The 21638-nt window shown below is 38.6% G+C and overlaps 1 protein-coding gene across 1 annotated transcript in view; it reads left to right on the top strand.

Moving 5' to 3' along the window:
* Positions 1-21638, top strand: part of LOC122640130 (brefeldin A-inhibited guanine nucleotide-exchange protein 5) — a 118098-nt gene that overhangs the window by 41775 nt on the left and 54685 nt on the right. The window contains exons 9-14 of the mRNA XM_043833268.1: positions 84-142; positions 255-324; positions 437-505; positions 18417-18539; positions 18625-18678; positions 18763-18851. Of these exons, the coding sequence (XP_043689203.1) occupies positions 84-142; positions 255-324; positions 437-505; positions 18417-18539; positions 18625-18678; positions 18763-18851 (464 nt within the window). The remainder of the gene's footprint in view (positions 1-83; positions 143-254; positions 325-436; positions 506-18416; positions 18540-18624; positions 18679-18762; positions 18852-21638) is intronic.

Genomic DNA, 21638 nt, shown 5'->3' on the forward strand with positions numbered 1-21638 from the left:
AGTTTGTTACCAGGTTACTCTTTGTGGCTGTTACTGGTTAATGCAAGGATGCTTATGTTACAATATTCGGATATGTTAATCAGGGTTTAGAGGCTGTTCTTGACAAGGCTGTGCATCTTGAAGATGGGAGAAAGATAGAAAGGTGTGGAGACAATATATTTTCTGTTACAGCTGTTTCTTGGATGAAGTTGTCATTGGCAATTTTGCATGCTTTGGATCCTTAAGTTTTTAATTTCTTTTTATTTGGTTTTTAGGGGGATAGATCTTGAGAGCATGAGTATAGGGAAACGTGATGCTTTGCTGGTATTTCGAACGCTTTGCAAGGTTGAGGACTTATATATGTTAAAGTTTCCTTGCTTTAAGCTTCTTGGGCTTCAATGATTCCTTTAGTGTGTAACACCATATTCCTGTTTTTTTGGATGAAATGCTTTTACAGATGGGTATGAAGGAAGATAATGATGAGGTTACCACTAAGACAAGATTGTTATCTCTTGAGCTTCTGCAGGTTCTAAGCCACCACCAGTGCTTTCTTGTGCATGTGCTTTACTTTTCTATATTTTTGGATGTTTAATAGCATGCATGATGTTAAAAATGCTGATGTATGCATCTCTTTTTTACATTTTTTAAGGGGGATCTTTAGGGCGTTTGCACTGTGGGCATCTGGCTCCCTAATGACCTTCATTTTAATAGGAGGCCAAGATCATTTAGTGATGTGGTAGATAACCTAGCAAGACAGAGCAGTCAGGCCATGAACATGTCATGGGTGCAGTGCAGTATTACTCATTTTCCTGTATCTATGTTACTGTTACATTCTTCTATTCTTATGTGCTTATGCTTCTAAACCTGAGATGGCTTTGGCCTTGATCCGTTGCAGCTGTTCCATTATTCATTTTCTCTTTTAAAAGAAAACATTTAGGAGATAAAAGAATTAACTTTTGTCTATGTTATATCTGGTTTTCATTGAGGAGGTTAGCGTAGGTTGAAGAGAACAAACAATATGTTAGAATGCCAACAATATGTTAGAGGACGGACCTCGGCACAACGGTAAGGTTGCTTCATTGTGAACAAGTGGTTGTGGGTTCGAGGCAGGAAACAGCCTCTCTGCAAAGCGGGGGTACATTTTGACCCTCTCCAGGCCCCGCAATGGTGGGAGCGTCGTGCACTGGGTACGCTTTTCCCCCCCCTCCCCCCCATTTGTGACCAATACTAGAACAGTGATGGTTAAGATGGATGTGTGGAAAAACAAGGAAGGATAAAATACGGAATTAGCATATAAGATTGGACTTGGGAGTTGCCCTGATCAATGACAAGCTCCGAGAGAGTCATTTAAGGTGGTATGATCATATTCAACGGAGGCCTAGAGACGCCTCAGTAAGGAGGAGTGATATGATTCCAATCGAAGGAGCTAAAAGAGCTAGGGGCAGACCTAAAATGACCTTAGGAGAAGTGGTGAGGAAGGACATGCATAGTCTAAGTCTTGTACCAAGTATGACCTCGGACAAAGGCTATTGGAGGGCAAACTTCCATGTCGCAGACCCCATTTAGCTGAGAATCTCCTGACGTGCTGGGCTGTGCCTCTTTCCTCTTACTATCTTTCATTTTTCTATTTATTCCCATCTTTGATTTGTCTTTTTTTTTTTTTTTTTTTTTTTTTCATTTCCTATCTCTTTCTTCATCCCTCTTTTCCTATCTTTGTTTCCCTTTTTGGTTAGAACTCTGTTTTTGTTTGGATCCATGTAGCCGACCCCATTAACTTGGGATATGGCTGAGTTTGTTGTTGTTGTACTAGACCAGTGATGGTGAGCCTTCCGATCGATGCTCGATAGTGATGATGTTTTATTGGATTAGTGATATATCTGCTCTGTAGATGAGGAACCTTAGGCTCTGTCTGGTTGGATGAAAAATGTTGTAAAGTTAAATAAAATGGGAATTTTCCAACTAAGTCATTTATATTATGTTTAATGTTGTCAAATGTCAAGTTAAAAACACACTGGGAGTTTTCCAACTAAGTCATCTATATTATGTAACTAGCTTAGATAATCACTAAAATATGGTATTAGAGATATTTTACTTTTTGGTTCCTTTTTAAATGCTATTGTTCTGTACAAGAAGTTTCGAGACGTCACTAACTTTATCTTGTACTTCACAATCTGCCTCATGGCAGTATATATGGGTGGGTCCGTGTGAAAGAGGATCCCATACCCGTCTCACTCATCAATATTTATCCCTAAGCAAGCACTGAAAAATGGTTAAAAAACGAGCTCGAAGGTCTATGAAATTGCAAGAACGCCCTTGATGCAGATGTATCACCAAACTGGGCTTCTTTGCTTGGGAATAAGTCTAGGGTTGGGTTATATACATGTTGGGCTTTTGATCCCATGAGTTTTCTATGTAATAGGGCACTTTTATGGGCCTAAAATAAAGGTAATTAGGTTGCATAAAGGATTAGTTGTTTTAGTTCCATACTTAGTTTAAGGATTGGGTTAGGCCTTTTCTTTTTAGTGTAGGAATCTATTTTTAAGTCTTTTGTATAAGGTTGTAAGGGGGGGCAAGTATCGTACACGAATTTTGATTAATAAAAAGCTTTTTGCTGCTCTTCTTCTCCATTGAAGATTTTTTTCTTGTGTTTGATCAAGGCTGGTGGGATTGGTGTTTGATCCAATTGACACCTTGCGGTGGGAAGCCCGGGTAGTTCTTTTGAAGATCTCCCTCAAGTTCTAGGTTAAGATTCAATTTTTATAACAAGCTGCTGCCAAGGGAATTCTGCAACAACAGTGAGTTTGATTCATCCCAACCTTAACCTTTCTTCTTCTAATCCTCTAAACCACCAAACCCTAGCATCCCCTCCATCTCTGAACATCATTCCTATAACCTAAATTCTGCCTAGTCCAAACCAGCCATAAAAAATACCGCCATATTTGGATCGGATTTTCCTCTCACTGTAAGGAGAACTCGATCCAAACCCCTGCCCTAATTTCCCACCATAAACCCTAAAAATCCATTTTTCCCTCTTTTCAAAAAGCCGAAACCCTAACCTGCACCTTGCTACCGATTCATTCTAGCATACTTCCCTACATCAACTTAACATAACCCTACCATCAAACCCTAGGTCCCATCAAACCCTCCCTAATTTCACAATTTTTACCTATTTTGTGACCTAGCCGAATTACCTAGTTTATAGCAGATCTTGGTTATTGGTTTCTAGTTGGTCAGCTTCCAATCTAGAACTACATTAACCCTTTTTATTGAATGGAATCTAATGACATTTATGTAGTTTATTTTACTTTGAACTCAGTTTCATGGGACTTCCCTGCTTGTTTTGAGCTGGAACTTGACCAGTTTGAAATGTGCCAACCTATATACTGCCAAATGTGTGGTCATAAAGTATAAGGGTATACTAAACATCAGTAGGCATTGTGATGTTTATTGACCTGGAAAAAGCCTATGATCGAGTCCCTAGAGATTTAATCCGGCGTGTTCTAGTGAAGAGAGAGGTGTCAAGTAAATATGTGGATGTAATTAAAGATATGTATGATGGTGTGATGACTGGTGTGAGATCTGTGGGAGGACATGGCAAGGAATTCCCAATTACGATTGGGTTACATCAGGGATCAACCCTAAGCCCTTATTTATTTGCGCTGTATCATGGATGACCTAACCAAGAGCATTCAAGAGGAGGTCCCGTGGTGAATGCTCTTTGCCGATGATATCGTTTTGGTGGATGAGACAAAAGAAGGGATTAACAATAAGTTAGAGCTATGGAGATCAACCTTGGAAACAAGAGGCTTTAAGATTAGTAAAACGAAGACGGAGTATATGATGTGTAATTTTAGTCAATTATGATGGATATTGACATGGTGCGAATTGAGGAAAGAGAGATACCGCAAAGCGATTATTTTAGATATTTGGGGTCAATCATAAATAAAGAAGATGGCATAGAGGATGATGTTTCATATAAAATTAAAGTAGGATGGATGAAGTGGATAGGTTCGTCCAGCGTGCTGTGTGACCGACGTATTCCTTTAAAGCTTAAAGGAAAGTTCTATAGGACTGTTGTTTGACCAGGTATGAAGTATGGGGCAGAATGTTGGGTAGTTAAGAAGTGTCATATGAGATGTTATGTGTAGTAGAGATGAGGATGTTAAGAAGGATGTGTTGAAAAACTAGGAAGGATAAAGTATGGAATGAACGTATTAGAGCTAAACTGGGAGTTGCCCTGAACAATGACAAGCTATGAGAGAGTCGTTTGAGGTGGTATGGTCATGTCCAAAGGAGGCCTGGGGATGTCCCAGTAAGGAGGAGTGATATTATTCCGATTTAAGGAGCTAAAAGAGATAGGGGCAGGCCTAAAATGACTATAGGAGAAGTTGTGAGGAAGGACATGCATAGTCTAGGTCTTGTACCAAGTATTACCTCGGATAGAGCTTGTTGGAGGGCAAGATCCATGTAGCGGACCCCATTTAGCTGAGATTCTCCTGACATGCTGGGCTGTGCCTCTTTCCTCTTACTTACTTTCATTTTTCTTTTTATTTTCCATTTTTCATTTCTCATCTCATTCCCCATCCCTCGTTTTCCATCTCTTCATTCCCTTTTTTACTTAAACCTCAGTCTTCTCTACTTTGTTTTGTTTGCATTCCATGTAGCCGACCCCATTAAGTTGGGATAAGGCTGAGTTTGTTGTTGTTGTTGTAGTAGACATTGTGGTGTTTGGACTGTGCCTTTCTATTATGCTATTTGTCTTTTCTTCATAAAATATTTGCGTTTGCAAGCAGGTTGTGCTTTTAGAACTCTCAGCTTTGGAGAGGAGATAATAAAAAATAGTGTCATAGATTTGAATAGTAGAGAGAAATAGAGGTCAAAGCTGAAGAAAGGAATTGCCTTGACTAGAGCATAAATTTCCTGTGGGGACTAATTAAAAAAAGTAAAAAACTTGTAATGTTTCATTTCGTAGGGCAAATAGTAAGGTTTAAACCATTTGAATTCTGGTGAACCACGTTGGGTGAAGCATTAAGCTACTGGAGATAATGATAGAGGAAACAGTTTATTCTGTAATTTTCCTTGGAAAGTGGAATAGTCTTATGGCTTTGAAAACATTATCTTGTTTGATAATAAATTCAATGATAGGAATTTTTGCTGGCTTTTATGGAGAGACATACTATTCCCCTATCAAGGGGAAGGCTGCACTAGCACATCTGTGAGTAGGAGTAGAGTGCACAGAGACTGTGTGGAGGTCTGGAGGGAATTTTTGACTAGGATAGATCAAGTCTTCAAAGATATGGCCTGGCCAATGATATAAGAATCCGTGACAGAATTTCTTTAACACACCATGGATTATCTTTCTTAAACAGCCATTCCATTTACTTCCTTTTGATGATGGAGAGCTGTTTTCTTTTCAACACGTAAGAGGAGGCCAAAGAAATTGGATTAGATCAGTGCTCCAGTCCTCTTACATCTACTGGTCTGGTATTTCTGGTTTGCCCTAATCTACCAGCAAGGCTATGGAGTCTCTCATGTGTTCCTTTCTTTGAAAAGGGTCTCATTCTGACAGATTTCTCCATCCTATCTCTTGGGTTGCGGGTTGCCTTCCTAGGATGAAGGAGGTCTGGGCTTGAAAAGAATTAAAGAAGCTAACTCTATTGGCATTCTCAAGCTGTTATGGAAGCTTGTGTCAACTGTCAAAGAAGAAAAGCATATGGGAGATTGGGTTTATTCTGGCCTCCTTTGCAATGATTCCATTTGGACAGTCCCTCTCATCTCTGATGCTTCTTGGGTGAGGAAGATTCTAAAGCTTAGGCCTTTTGCCCTTAGAGCAATCTTCTCAAAAATTGATGATGGTGCATCCAAGGTTTAAAGTATCGGTATCAGGTATCATATCGGTCGGGCGATTTTAAGAGACGTATCGTATCGTATCGCATCGGAGATACGTATCGGTCGGTGTAGAAACGTATGAAAATGATCAAAATACATATGAAAATACACTTTTGGACACAAAAAACAATATAAACAAGCAATTTATGTCAGATATCATGCATATACACTAAGAATTATGAATAATGTATAACCAGACAAGTTCGGCACTTTAAAATTGTTATAAAAGATTAAAAGATGAGATTTCTTACATGTAGAGTCACTCTATTGCCATAAAGAATGTCGGGGTGGATCAAAGTCATCTCTGTAAGGGTCTTCAAGATTAGGAGCGACTAGGATGATGTTGTGTACTGACCGAACATAAGCACAATACTGAGCCTAGTCGAAATACTAATGGTAGTGACTCTCCCACTCATAGTAGAATCGTGTGTATTGCTCTGGAGTGGCTAATGTCGTGAAAGCACTAGGTTGTGGTTTTGCCTCTCTGTATCCTTAACTTCCATACCCTACAGAAGCCCCATGTCCATAGCCCGAAGAAGAACTTGATGCATAACGCCCATGGCCTGATGAAGCACCAGCATGATCAGAACTAATGCTAAGTGACTCCATGCCACTCATAAGCACATCACTATCATATGGATTGTGGCCTTTGTAGGAACGCTTTCCAGCCTTGCCCTTTTAACTGTAAGTCTGATGGCGACCACCATGATGAGTATCTTGGGTAGCATGTGTGTATCCTGCCTCACATGTGAACTGCATCCTAGCATAATGCTGTGAACCACCACTACTACCAGCACCACTTCTACCACCATGGCCACCGCCACCACCACTACCATCATCATCATCATCATCAATAGCAGCAGCAACAGCACCACCACCACCACCATCACCATCACCATCACCATCACCATCACCATCACCATCACATCAACATCAACATTTTGTTGAGTTCCTCCATACGAATGACCTGACCTCGTCCTCCTAATTAAACCTTCTTCAGGGCTACTATAATCCTCTTCAGCATTTGGATAAAGATCTTGTGATGGGGCCTTTGTTTCATCATCATCAATCTGTCGAATGATGTTCTCTATGATTGGATCAGGTATGGTTTTCTGGCGGTCCTCACTTAACTGATCCATCACCAATACCTTATCGATGTCCTCTATCCATGCTCTAACTGGATCTTCATTGTCAAGTAGGTGGTTGATGTCGATTGGGTTGACATCTACTTCATCCCCTTCTCTTTCCAACTCTAAATATTTAAGCTTCAACTTCATATTGTAATGGACATACACTAGCTACTCCAACTTTGAATAATTGAGATGATTGCGGGGTTTGGTGTGTATCAACCCGAATATACTCCAGTTACATTCGCAGCCACTAGAGGATGCCGTTAGGGATAACACTCGAATTGCAATTATGGTTAAGTGTGGAGCACTAGTACCCCCATAATTGAGCCATCAATCAGCTGCACAATAATAAATGAAATATTAAAAGACAAAATAATGAAACAAATTTTAAATAACATAATAAATTATTAAACCTAACTTATCTGGGTGTTGTGTGCCCCTAGCATGGATAGCCATTCTATCAGCAAAGCCATGAGTCGCCTCCCGAAAATACCTAGCCTAGAGAGGTATTAAAATATTAGTTCAACAATCACCACTGAAACTGTTATTTGACATAATTTTGGTTTCAATCTTTTATACAACTAATGTATTACTAACCTCATCCATGGCAAGTGTGGCCTTGGCCACATCTGGCTCCAATCTGTTGACAACATTCCTTAGGGCACTCAATAGATCTGGTCTAGACCCTATATCATTGTTATATTTAATAACCAGATTCAAATAATATGCTGCACATGGTATCCAAAATTGATGGTTAGAAACCTAGAATACTAATAAATAAATAGTAACTTAGTAAGTGTTTAAAATGAAACCAAAGTCTTCAATATAAGGATGAGTTATAAGATTACCTGCCCAATGAACATCTTGAACCAACATCTTTTCCCATTGATCGGTTATAATCTTCAAATACTTCTTGCTTGATGTTGGGTTATCATCATGTATCTTCTTCTTAACCTCTTGCATGAGCGCTACCATCTTACCCATGGTTTGCTCTTTATCCCCATCAACCTCTCGAAGAAGACAAAAGAGTGGGTGCATAATTATATCAAGTCAGCGCATCATGTCCCAAAACTTTGAGGAGGTGACAAGGTCTAGAACATATCTCCCAATTTCAGACCTTGCATAACTGCTAGTCAACCAGTCAGCAGAGGTGAACATCGTAAGCAACCCATCCTTTCGGGAAATGAGGCTATCAATTGCAATGTAATTTGTTGCAAATCTTGTGGTTGCAGGCCTCACTAAATCCCCTTTTGTGTGACTCCTCATCAATGCCAAAACCCAACTATGATTATAAATAAATTTGGTGATCTTCCTTCCATTACCAACCAACTATTGGACCTTTGGCAATTCTCCTATGTCCTTGAACATCAAATCTATACAATGAGCCGCACATGGTGTCCAAAATAGATGTTGCCTCTTAACATAAGCAACTCACTAGCCTTTTTGAAATTTGCTGCATTGTCAGTTACTATCTGGACAACATTTTCTTCTCCTACCTCCTCCACATCTTCATCCATTAAATTATACAAGTAATGGGAATCTTTGATTTCACTAGATGCATTGACCGATTTGTGGAAGATCGTTCGTTCGTCTCAATAGACAAGGAAATTGATGATGGATAATCTTGTTGGTCCACTCCATCCATCACACATCATGGTCACTCCATATAATGGCTATTTCTCCTTGAACCTCTCAACATACTCATGCACCTTTTAGACAATATCATCCAAGTAAGGCCCAACAATCTCATAAGGTGTGGGTGGCTTAACATTTTTCCCACACCGCTGAATCTCCTTTACCATGGCCTTGAAGTAGGGATCTTTGGCCTTATGTGGTGGAATGATGGAACTGTGGAACCATCTGGAGATTTCTCTACCTATCCTTTTACTTAATGTTTTGGGTTGAAAGCTTTCTTCAATTCTCTGTTGGCCATCATCTCTCGGTCTGTAGACATTAGGATCCATGTCTCTGATATCTGGGCTCTTCTTTCTCTTACCCTTACCATTCTTAATAAACCGGTCAAACATTCCTTGACACTGGTTGCTCTACTAAGGCCAGCAGGCTCCTTAGCCTTACCTACAAATGGATGACAAGAGGAGCCAACACCAATATCTACAGGGCCTTGACGTTGGGGTCGAGTTGATTGACTTCTTACCAATTGCTCAACTCTCCATTGTTTCTCTCTTGCTTCATGTCTTGATTGTCGTATCACCCATGGCAACTCTGGGTCTTCCTCCGCTTCCATATCCGATCCTTCATAAGCTTCAAAATTTTCCATCAAATTTTCCTCCAAAACATCCTCATCCTCATGTGCTTAAGTGAATTTTTATTTTTTGCATCTCTAAGGTGTTTTTGCATTGTCCTGCTTAACTCTACAGGGCACTTTGTACACTTGGCAATATTTCCATATCTTTTTGCCATGTGTTCTTTTTGTCGAGTTACCGTACCTCCAAGATGTTGAGTGTCACAGAAGTTGCACTGTGTATGCAATCTGTTGTTTATCTTGGTACAATAAGACCACCCAATGTCTTGTTGTTGCGGCATCGTCCCAAACACTAAAGATAGGTAGAGAACTATATAAGTATTAAACTATATTAAAATCCACACATCACTACTTTATACAAGTAAAGTACATGTCTATATGATGCATTTCATGCAGTGCATGTACTTAGCAAAGTATATTAAACAAACTTTAAACATTTTTATATTTTTCACAATTAGTTTCACATTATTTAAATTTTCAGAAATTAAATAAATGACATAATAATATAATATATTACATTAGCATACTAATAATATGCATCTAAGTCTTCTGATGTATTTCAGCCATTGAGTCATTTTATCAAACTATAATGAAAAAGTAAAGATGAAAAAATCATGAATTTTTTCATTTTTTGTTAGTATTTTATAATTTCAGAAAATAGCCAACAAAAAAAAATAAAAAAATCTGCAGATTATAGGGTAAAAATATAATCTTGATTCAAAGTGATAGATCTGTACATTATATTATACATATATTATACATATAAGCATAGGTTGAAATTTTTGGAAGAAATAAAAAAAAAATCAATTTGAGAAGCAATTTTTGGTTTTGGGTGAAAAATGCTTTAACTCAAATATTTGTTAATGTATACAAAGAATGCATCACTAAATTAGTTTAACCTATTATCTTTGGAGCATAGCAAAAAAGAAAAAAGAATTAAAATCAAAGATTTGAAACAAAAAATCGGAAAAAAACCCTATCTTTCCCTTCAAGAACACCTTCAATCTTCGATCTGGGTTGTTGGATGCAGCAAAGGATGTGATTCGAGCTCTTCTAAAGTCGTTTTTCACCAAGGAATTGAAGCCCTCGACAGATTTGGTCGAAAAAATGGATTTGAAGCTTGATTTTGGGGGTTTTTTCCTTGGCTGGACAAAAGGTTTTTCCGCTGGAGAGTCTCTGATTCGTGTTTTGCTCAAAAAAGTGAAATTAACACATGTCTCTTTAAGTATCGAGACGTATCAATATGTATTGGTATGTATCGATATGTATGTCATTACTCGATACATATCGATACGTACCGATACGTACATATATGTTAAAAAAATAATAAAAAATTTTAAAAAGTACGTCTCGGCTGTATCGATGCGTATCGACCATATCGTATCGTATCGACATGTATCAGTCGATACATATCGATATAGTCGAGACATTATATTTAAAAAAAAAATAGATATGTATCAGTTTGTATCGTATCGACACCGACCAATATCGAGACGTATCGGCCGATACGGTATGATACACACCGATACTTTAAACACTGGTGTATCTACCTCCCTTTGGGTTGAAAACTGGCACCCCAAGGGCATTCTCTTGCACTTAGTTGGTGCAAGTACCGTCTATAATTTGGGTATTAGCAGGCTGGATCCAGTTGCAACAATCATTTAGGACGATGGCTAGGCTCCTCCTCCGATGACCAGCCCCCTCCTTCACTCCGTCTAGAATGACTTGATCTCCATTCCAAGAGGGACTCCTGGTAGGGGTGATTGTGTTGTTTGGTCAGCCTTCGCTAATGGCCTTTTCAGCTCTAAATCAGCTTGGGTCTTCATCACTGTTTGTGGCCCCTTGTCTCCCTGCCGCAAGATTGTTTGATTCAAGGGTAACATCCCCCACCATAGTTTCACTGTATGGCGGGTCCTCTCTGACTGCCTCCTAACATAGTCATTCCTAATCCATTGCCAGATTCCGGTCTCCCCCTCTTGTTGTCTCTTTTGGAATGTGGTGGAAGATGCGGACCACCTTTTCTTTGCCTGCCCCTTCCTCAGTTTGGAAAGAGAATCCGTATGAGTTTGTTCTTTACTCTGATCATCATGCCCTGCTGTACTTGAGCTCGCAAAAGAAGCTCAGCCCCTTACATGCAAAGTGGGTTGAATTTCTGCTGGAATACATATATTGATACACAAAGCAGGTGGTAGAAAATAAACCCGTCGATGCCTTAAGCTGTATGTCCATCCTTTTGCACTCTATGAGTGTTAAGGTAATCTGGTGTGATAGAATTAAAAGTAACCATGCATCGTGCTGTATGTCCACCCTTTTGCACTCTATGAGTGTTAAGGTAATCCGGTTTGATAGAATTAAAATTGACTATGTATCGTGCTTAGACTTTAGGGACATTTATGCATCTTTAAGTGAGGGACACCCAATAATGAGTACCGAATATACCCTCCAGAGTGGATTTTTTATTTCGAGGCGTCAAGATTTGTGTCATTCTTGCCTTGGCTGCAATGAAAATTATGCCTGCCAAGTACATCCATTAGAGAGTTTGTTGTGCTTGAGTTGTTTGTTGAAGGTGCATTAGGGCACTTCGATAGAGACAAGACAATTGTCGTGGTGGAAGACAGGTTATTTTGACGTAGCCTGAAACGAAATATGCAAAGATCATCAAACAATGTCACACTTTCCAGATGGCAAAACAGAAAAAGCAAAATACTGGTCTATATTCACCATTTCTAAGATGGTTCACTTTATACCATGTTCCAAGACATGTGATGCTTCATAGGTACCCAAACTATTCCTTAAAGAAGTTGTTTGGCCACATAGTTTACTGAAAACTATAGTGTCCGATAAGGACGTTCAGTGTTTGTGGGTTATTTTTGGAAAACACTTTGGAAAATGTTGGGAACAAAGATGCGGTTTTAATTTGCTTTTCATCACAAACTGATGGCAAGACCAAGGTGGTCAACCAGAGTCTTGGGGATTTGTGGTGTTGTCTAGTGGGTGATCATGTATCTAGTTGCGATTCGGTCTTACTTATGTCAGAGTTGCCAACAATAATTCAGTCAATAGAGCTATTGGTTGCAGCCCATTTGAGTTAGTCTTAGGTTATCAACCCAGGAAACCGATAGATCTCATTCCCTTGCTGTTAGAAGTGAGACCCTCTGAACTTGTAGAGTCCTTTACCCGCCATATCCATGTGCTACATGTAGAAATAAGGAAAAAGATTGCCATTAAGAATGAATATTATAAGTCCAGTGCAGATGTTCATTACTAGTATCAGGAATTTATTGAGGGAGACATGGTTATGGTGAGAATCCGGCCTGAGCAGTTTCCAAAGGGTACATGGAAGAACCTGCATTCAAGAAGTGCTGGTTACAAGATTATAAAGTCAGCGCCAATGCATACTATTTGGAGTTGCCCCCAGATATAGGCATCAACCTTTTAATGTTGAGGATCTTATGCCTTATAAAGGATCAACCGCCATCCCAAACCTATTTGAGCCTTCTTCATCAACTGCCCAGATCACACCTGCACCTTCCACATCATTCTCTCATGGATCAATTCCTAATTCTAGGCAAAACCCAACTAATATTCGAACTTTTTCATATTGTATACCTCCTTTACCACCATTACCAACTATGCCAAGAAGACGAGAAGAGGTAGAAGATATTTAGATGAGCAGATCGTGTTTATTGCTGCAGGGGGATATTGCAAATTCCTTGTCAAGTGCAGAGACAAACCTAGTACCGATTGGACGTGGATCACCAAGGATGAGCTTCATTGCCTTAATCCAGATTTACTAAAGAAATATTTGTATATTTTCACCAGAAATGAGTTCTTCCCACCCGGGGAGAATTGATGACTTGGGGATTTCAGAAATATTAGAGGAGACACAGACGTACACGACCACACATCACTTTATTGTGGCTAGATGTCCTTTACCATCTTGTGTGGATGCATATTTCTGTTTACTTATATGTAGTTTGTTTTATTTTATTGTATTTTATTTAATGTCAAACTGCTATGTACCAATGTTGTAATGCTAAGTGGAGTAGTTATTGGGAAGTTATTGCTGGAGAAGTAGTTATTAGGGAGTTATTGCTGGTGTAGTTATTGTTGGAGGAGTAGTTATTACTTATTAGGGAGTTATTTCTCATTTTTTTTTTGGGTTTCAAAAGACTATGTATTCAGGGATGGAAGGTAATGAAAATATGTTGGAACTTGTGAGATCTTCCCCCGTTCCCTTGTAGCATGAGTGATTCTCTGCAAACCTTGGAGTGAATCCAAGTTGGTGTGAAGCCAAGCCCCTTTTCTCTCCCCTATTTCTTTTTTTTTTTTTTGGCTACCGCACCCATTCTGTCCCCTACTTCTCACAGGCTATTGCCCTCTCTCTCTCCCCTTTTATCTTTGGGCTAGAATATGATTTTTGTGGTTTGATATGGAGTCTCAGATCTACTTCACCATATTTTGACAAGAACTTGAGGAAATCCAACTTTCCCAAGTAGCCTAAACTTGCTTTAAACAAATTTTCAGACTTGTCCCAGTTTTTTGCACTTTTGGCTTAAAATACAACCCCAAACGCTGTGGGGATTAATCAATTCTCAGTAAAGAGGCACTGGGGACACATTCTTTGGAGTTTGGTAGCGACTTAGCACTTGATCCCAACACTCCATCTTTCGGGACAGCAAAGGGTATTGAAAAATCGAGTTGGTGCATTTTTTTTTCCGACTCGAGGCCTCAACTTGGTGGGTTTTAGACCTAGTTTACTGAAACTTGGTATTCAGCCTATTTTAGGCCATTTAAACACAATGAAACTATCAGATTTTACAAAAACAAAGTCTAAATATGAGTTTCACTTTGGACCATAGGTTGGTAGGTGACGACATACTAAAATACCCTACTCTACACATAATTTAGTAATAGAAAGCTATCAAAACATTCAATTAATGTTCTTAAAATAACTTAAATAAGCATTAGAAATGTTAAAGTGTACAATACATCAATCTTTAAACAAATGTTACATAAAATGTGATATGTTAATGTGTTCAGTCCCAACACGATCCACATAGAATTCCCATGTCATAGTGTTGCTGTAGTTTTGCACGTAGTATGCCACTTGAAGATGTGTAGCTGAATCCTTCAAATTTGCAGCTGATTCAACTCTCCTGAAGGTCAGAACTTGAAATCCACAGGTAAAATGAAGAAGGAGCTTCAAATGGGGAAGAAAATGGCCTTTGGACAGAACTCAACCGAGATATGTCGAGTTCTGTCGAGTTAGGTAAGTTTTAAAGAGGTAGATGGATCGAGTTTTGGGTCGACCCGAGATCTCGAGTTACTTGAGAACTCGACCGAGATAGTGTGATTTTTAAAATCATATAGCAACTTGAATCGATTTCTTAAAAAACCGGGATCTCGCCGAGATCTTGCGAGTTCTCGAATCATGATCATGTATCATTTATTAAATTTCCATGAATCCTCGGAATGAATTGTATGCTCTTGTATTTGGAAAATTCATCATATATGCTTCTGTCAGACCTGATTTTCTGCATGCATGTTTTGAATTTTGTGTTAGTAGATCTTCCAATCCAAATTCTGCCAAACCTTGGACTTGTATTAGATTTCCCAAATCTGCATCAGAGGATCTTCAATTCATGATTAGAATCAATCCTCCTTCAATCTAGTGATGATGCCTACGAACTATCCATGATCCAACAGTTCCAAATCAGCGTTAAGAAATTTGTTGTTGAAGCCGTAACTTGGAAGCCCAAATTCAACTGCTTCAATAATCACATGATTAACTGGTTTAAGCAACTGCTTGGGTTTTTCTTCAATGGAAATTGATGCCGGGTCGTCCTCCATCCTCGATGGCTCGTCCTCCTACTCTTCCACCTACTATTTAACGAAATAACGAGTGATATCAACTTGTCAAAGCAGCTTCCGAGCATTCGAACGCGAGCATCGGCTGACCTCATAGCATGGTTCAAGATTTCGGTTGAAAAATATTTTGGTTTAGACCTTGGTCGAAATGAAACTTCTTGTGACTCTATAGGCATGTTATGTTTCGAGAGGTTCGGTTAGAGATTTAGGACCTTTTCGGCACTTTGTTTTCCTAGTGTCGAAGTGGTATTTATTTATTTATTTTTTGCGAGTGAATACAAATTAATTACCAAAAGGAAGAGAAATACATGGTACCCTCCAAATTGGGGGGAGGGGGGAAGCATAACAATACTAGCAGTACAAAGAAATACTAAACTCATCCCTTAAATAAGGGCGATAGGGGAATGGAGCAAGGTGGGAGGGAGACCCCTAGAGACAACAATATGCCTGTTCCTTGGGGAGCTATCACATCTAGAAGAGATCCCCGACACTTTACTATTGACCTCATAGACTATGGAGTCTCAAATTTGATGGAAGATTCTAGAATTAGAAAACCATTTCCTGAGGTTACGCTCCTTCAAACATGAGATATGGGCACTCCAAAAGCATACTTTCCCCCCATCTCATAGATAGACTTGCCGGCGAAGGGCATATCCACTCAAATCCATTCCCTCTTAAAGGGTAAACTTCTTCTCCTCCTGGGGCAACACTTAGCTAGAAGCCTGTACTAAATTGAAGAGGAGAAGGGACAAGCGAAGAAGACATGATCGACGTCTTCAGAGACATTCCAACAAAGACAACAGGTTGGGGAGATTGGAATCTGCCGGTGAATGAGGAAAGACTGCGTTCGGAGGTAGTTAGAGAGGGCCCGCTAGTCAACCCAAATATTTTCTTCTTAGCCGCTAGTTTCCAGATCAATTTGAGGATGCCAACAAAGTTGACCTTTTTAATTCTTCTTAGACCAAGACCCCCTCAGCTTTGGGAAGACAGACAGAAGCCCAGCTGATAGGGTGAAGAAATCTAGAAGCTTCAGATCCTTTCTAGAGAAAGGCATATATAAGGGATCCCAGATCCTTGACGGTGGACTGAGGCAGCCCAAAAATACCAGACCTATAGATGTAGGAGGATTGAAGGACAAACTGATCAATTCTAGGCAGTTGGCAAAAGAGTGAAGCTTGCCCTTCTAGAGTTGGAGGGAGCCTCTTACGCATGAGATCTAAAATAGGAGTGCAGTGATGACCAGTCAACCCAGCAGGGATGAAACGGTAAATATTCATTTGATTTAAATACCAAATCTAGACATATTTCGACTGAAACCTGCCAATTCGACTCCAATCCCTTGCTTTTGAATGTTTTTTTTCCATTCCACTTGCAAATCTTGGTGGAACAATGTGTTGGAGGCTTCTACGACACATGTACAGTGAAGATTTGATGCATCTGAGCAAGATTTCTTGAAGATTCACATTTTTGGATTAACCTTTTTTTTTTCAACCTGAATTGTTTCTTTTGCAAAACATAGGGTACATGTGTAGTAGTTAGGCTTCAATTTTTTATATGTTAGATATCATAGGACGATCTATAACTTCATGGATTCGGATTTAATTTGTAGTTTTTAAATTATTTTTCTGATTATTTTTTTGTTTAAAACTGCTTTTCTTGCAACAAAGTTTTGAAAAAAATAATAGGGTAAATAACTCAATACTTAGTGGCTGACTGTTCACTTATGGAGTTATAGTGTAACACTTGTATGTAAATGGAGTACTTGTATTTGTAAGATGTAACATTTTGACATTTAATAATATTAAATGATTTTTCTCCATTTATGAATTGCAATTGCATATTTTAGTTGTTTTCATTTATTTGTGTATGTTATAGATACGCTGTACACTGCCAACCTAAGGTACAACAATTGAACATTTTGAGTGTGTTTTTTAACAATATAAAGGTTCCATTGTATTTAAGGATGCTTAATTAGGGACTCCATGAAGTTTCGGGCCAAAATATGACCATTTGACCTCCAAAATGGTCGAACAAAATCAACCTCCGAAATGTGTAGAGTTTCAACTGAAATTCTCGATGGTTTCGCGACATATTTTAGTTTCGACCTTGAACCTTGCTTCGTGGTTGCTCAAGTCGTATCTGAGACACAAAGATTTTCACCAATTTTTGCGAGTTCTCTTGCATCACTTGAAGTTCCTGATAGAAAACAAAAGTCTCGTATCAATCCATGGTATGTACAGCCGGATTTAAGTAGGATAGAATAGGCTCTGATACCAAACTGATGCAATTTGATATCCAAAGAGATATGAATCTTAGATGCAACATAGGCCCAATGATGTATGGTAGTAAAGAACTAGGAAACAGAATAACAATTTTAGTACTCACTGCAGCCAACAAAAAAGTAAGAAGAGTAGGGTGTTGTAGGGGAGGGAAGAAAGGTAGAAATAGATGGAGGGCTGTTTAGGCCCTTGGGAACTATGAACAGTACTTGAGAACAATACCTGGAAAGTGGAGAGAGTAGGGAGGGGTAGGGAAACAGGTTACAGGTCTCATAACTCGGTTTTCAAACCAAAGCAACTTTTATTCATTAACCATGCTCCTAGGGGTGGTTACATCTATTTATAGCTAGTCTCAAAGGCCTGTGATTGGCTTAGGAGAGAGCTTCCATCATACAACCAATAAGGAGGCTCCAATCTAACTTTTTACATCATCAAACCAATTTGAGAACTCTAAACGATCCTATTATGTGATCCAGCCAATGAGAAACTTTCAGCCATGCATAAGAGAATGTGAATTCCCTAGTTGCAATTGTTGACTATGTGAACATGTGTGAACATTTACATCATCCTTGTGTCTATATCAATATTTATAAATAAGAAAAGTTAAATAATTGATCCCGACTTATTAATCAAAGACTATCCTCCCCGACATACAAGATCTGAACTAATACTAATTAGAATTAGTCCCAGCTACATGATCTAAATCATGAATTTCTCCTGCACTAGTGTTGCATCCTTGCAGTGCAGGGAGAAGTGTAGATGTTATTCTTACACCATTTTAGAGACTATATACCCATTGCATGCACATACATGTTGTACGTCTTTCTGATTATTCGAATTATTATGCCATCAAAGAATACTGTAGGAATTTTGTGTCAGAGTTCCTACCAACTGGCAACGTATGGGAGGTTAAAGTCTGGTTCAAGAAGGCTTGTTCTTCCTGGTTTTGTTCTTGTGCTAAATTTTTTATAAATACACTATATGGTTAATGCCATTTTACTGCAGGGTTTGTTGGAAGGGGTTAGCAATTCTTTTACCAAGAACTTCCACTTTATTGACTCAGTCAAAGCATATCTTTCATATGCTCTGTTGCGGGCATCAGTTTCTCAGTCCCCCGTCATATTTCAGGTTACTTGTGTGTTTCAAATTATTTCTTTCCTTAATCTACTTCTGAGGACTCTCTTTTCATGGTTATGCATTTCCTTTTCTGCAGTATGCAACTGGAATCTTTACAGTGCTTATGCTGCGATTTAGGGAAAGTCTTAAAGTATGTTTACAACAATCTCTCTTTAATCTTTAACAAAATTTGTGTGTTTTCTGTTGATGCTTCAGTTTTAACAATCCTTTTCAGGGTGAAATTGGTGTCTTCTTCCCCTTGATAGTTCTTCGTTCCTTGGATGGCTCAGATTGTCCCCTTAACCAAAGAGCAAGTGTTCTCCGGTATAACCTTCTTTTCTGATTGATTGCACATGGTGTTTTACCCTAACTATTTACTCATTCTATGAAGATGTAGATATATGACTTACGAGATTCGCAATGTGGGTACTCTATGTTGTCGGTTTGTACTCGCTAGGGATGGTCATCTTCCTAATTTTGTTGTTGTTATTGTTGTTGCGCAGGATTCTGTGATTTTGGGGATTTTGGGAAATTATCCTTGATATTCAAATGGTATAAAGAAATTAACAAATTGAACACCTTCCCAAACAAATATCTGAAGTGCCCTAAGTTTTGGAATAAATATATCTTCTAGACAAAGTTAGCTGCAATTGCTGGGTATACTAAAGAGGTTTCTCCTATTCTGACTTGTACCCGAAGGAAGAAGAAGTTGCAGTCACACACTGAAATTTGGCTTCACCTATGCATGGCAGACGAACCCAAAGAACGACCACTAAAAAGTAAAAAGTTTGAATGGTTCATAGCCATTTCATGGTGAAATGGTTGGTTTATTGTCCTCGGAAGCGAAAGATCTACAAATTAGACTTTTTTGGTGGTTCAGCTGTTGAGAGGTCTGCAGCCAGGAGATGAGTACTGACCCAGTTGTCAATTTATTTCTCTAATCTTCAGCTCCAAGATTCTTTCAATTGGATGGCCAAACCAGTAACCTAGCCCCTTCTTATTTTGACATTATTTATTCCATCTGCCAGTGGGCACTTTGTCACTGTTTTCTTTATTTGTCAAAGATGGAAGAAGGTGGTAGATTCTAGAAAGTGACCAGAACTTCTTTCACTGTCTGCAAAGGGTAAATTTGGAATATAATATATCTCCGTAATGTTCACCACAGCAGCCGTCAAGCTTTGTGTAGAATAGATATTTCTTCTGAAATCCAGGGCAGTCAATATATTTATATAGGATTGTTAAGTTATGCTTGTAATACCACAGAGGTATTGTTGTCTTGTCCCTGCAGTAGTCATTATCTGAGTCATGTTATGTTTCTATTAGCCATAGTCGTGTGTTAAGTAGTTTCCTATTTGTTCTCTAGTTTCCGTATTCCGTTGTAATATTTGGCAGTCCTTGTCTTATCCAGTGTATACTCCTACTAGGAGTCTATTTGGTTTGCTGTTAAAAATAATAGGATGATAGCCATGATAGATAGGTAGACTGAATCTATCATGGGTTCAGCAAATACTCTCTCCTCTATTGCAGTTACTGGTTAAATATCCTGGTTTGTCACAAGAATGATATGCAATTTGGCAATTTCTTTCTCCTTCGGAATATTGAGGATATTTTGGGGATTTTTTAAAAAAATTTCTTTTTGGGGTTTCTGTTGTTAGATTATGAGTTATGACTTGAAAGTAAAAAATCCTAGTGTCATAGGACTTGGCGGCGTAGCAACTCTACATATTTATGTATCTACACAAATTTTATCACTGTATGCAACTATTTCTCTTAATGCTTTTGCTATTGCTGTATGGATTCATCACTAGTCCCCTTTAAAGTGGATTCTTAGTTATCTTCTTTTCTACCTCTTGCTTTCTATGTTCTACTTAATGTTCTGGCAGCTTACTTCAACATCATAATTAGCTTCTTCTACAACTGTTTCATCCTCTAATCGCTTCTGTATCATCTTCATAACCTGCTCCTACCAATCGTAGCCTTCACCCATTCACCCAGCATAAAAACCTTACCATTAAACTATATTCCTTTCTATTTTCTAACCCATCATCACAGAACTTTCCTGCCATTAGAAAATCAACTTTAATGGAACTGAGATTCTATTAACGTAACCTATCATATTTTCATTATTTCTTTTAATCCAGAACTATACGGTTTTGGCCACTCCTAGTGCTCTTAGAATTCTTCTTTTTCTGTAGCCAGTAGCTATATTCCTTCAATTTCTGTGAGCCTTCTATTTAGTGTAGCTTGTCACAAGTGGAAACATTGATCCCACTTTTTGTTGGCTTAGATATTCTCTGGAACCCTAATTTTACATCATATATGTCCGACTCCTAACGAAGGGAGGAACAGAGGACTAGGGTTTCTTAGGGTGAAAACACTAGAAAATAGCTCAATCTTTTGAGGTGAGGAAACCGACTGCTGTAAATTCTGATTGCAAGACTGCCAATATGAGTTGGTGATTACTGTAATTGACATCTGGAACCATATTTAAAACCTCCATCCAACCAGTTTCTGCCTCACATATCTTTCGTGTATTTTTTTTCCTAATAAATAACAACTTTAATGATTGAAGAATTAAGAATATCTCCTCCATATTCTGTCACACTGTATCACATTGTGTTAGCAGAGCAATTAGAATGCAATGCTTGAATGATGATCAAACAAGCTCTCTATTTATAATGAAGGAAAAATTACAAAAGGACAGAATTGCCCCTACTCTAGCTGAATCTTACACGGAGAGTCAGCAATCGATAATTAAAACCAAAGATTTAAGTATCGGTATCGGGTATCATATCGGTCAGGCGATTTTAAGAGACGTATCGTATCATATCGGAGATGCGTATCGATCGGTGCAGAAACGCATGAAAATGATCAAAATACACATGAAAATACACTTTTGAACACAAAAAACAATATAAACAAGCAATTTGTGTCATATACTCATATATCATGCATATATCTTGGTACAATAAGACCACCCAATGTCTTGTTGTCGCGGCATCGTCCTAAATACCAAACAAAAGTAGATAATTATATAAGATATATATTAAACAATATTCAAACGCACACATCAATAATTTATACAAGTATAGACAGACATTATGATGCATG

This window comes from Telopea speciosissima, chromosome 9 (genome assembly GCF_018873765.1).
Source record: "Telopea speciosissima isolate NSW1024214 ecotype Mountain lineage chromosome 9, Tspe_v1, whole genome shotgun sequence".
Taxonomy (NCBI): Eukaryota; Viridiplantae; Streptophyta; class Magnoliopsida; order Proteales; family Proteaceae; genus Telopea; species Telopea speciosissima.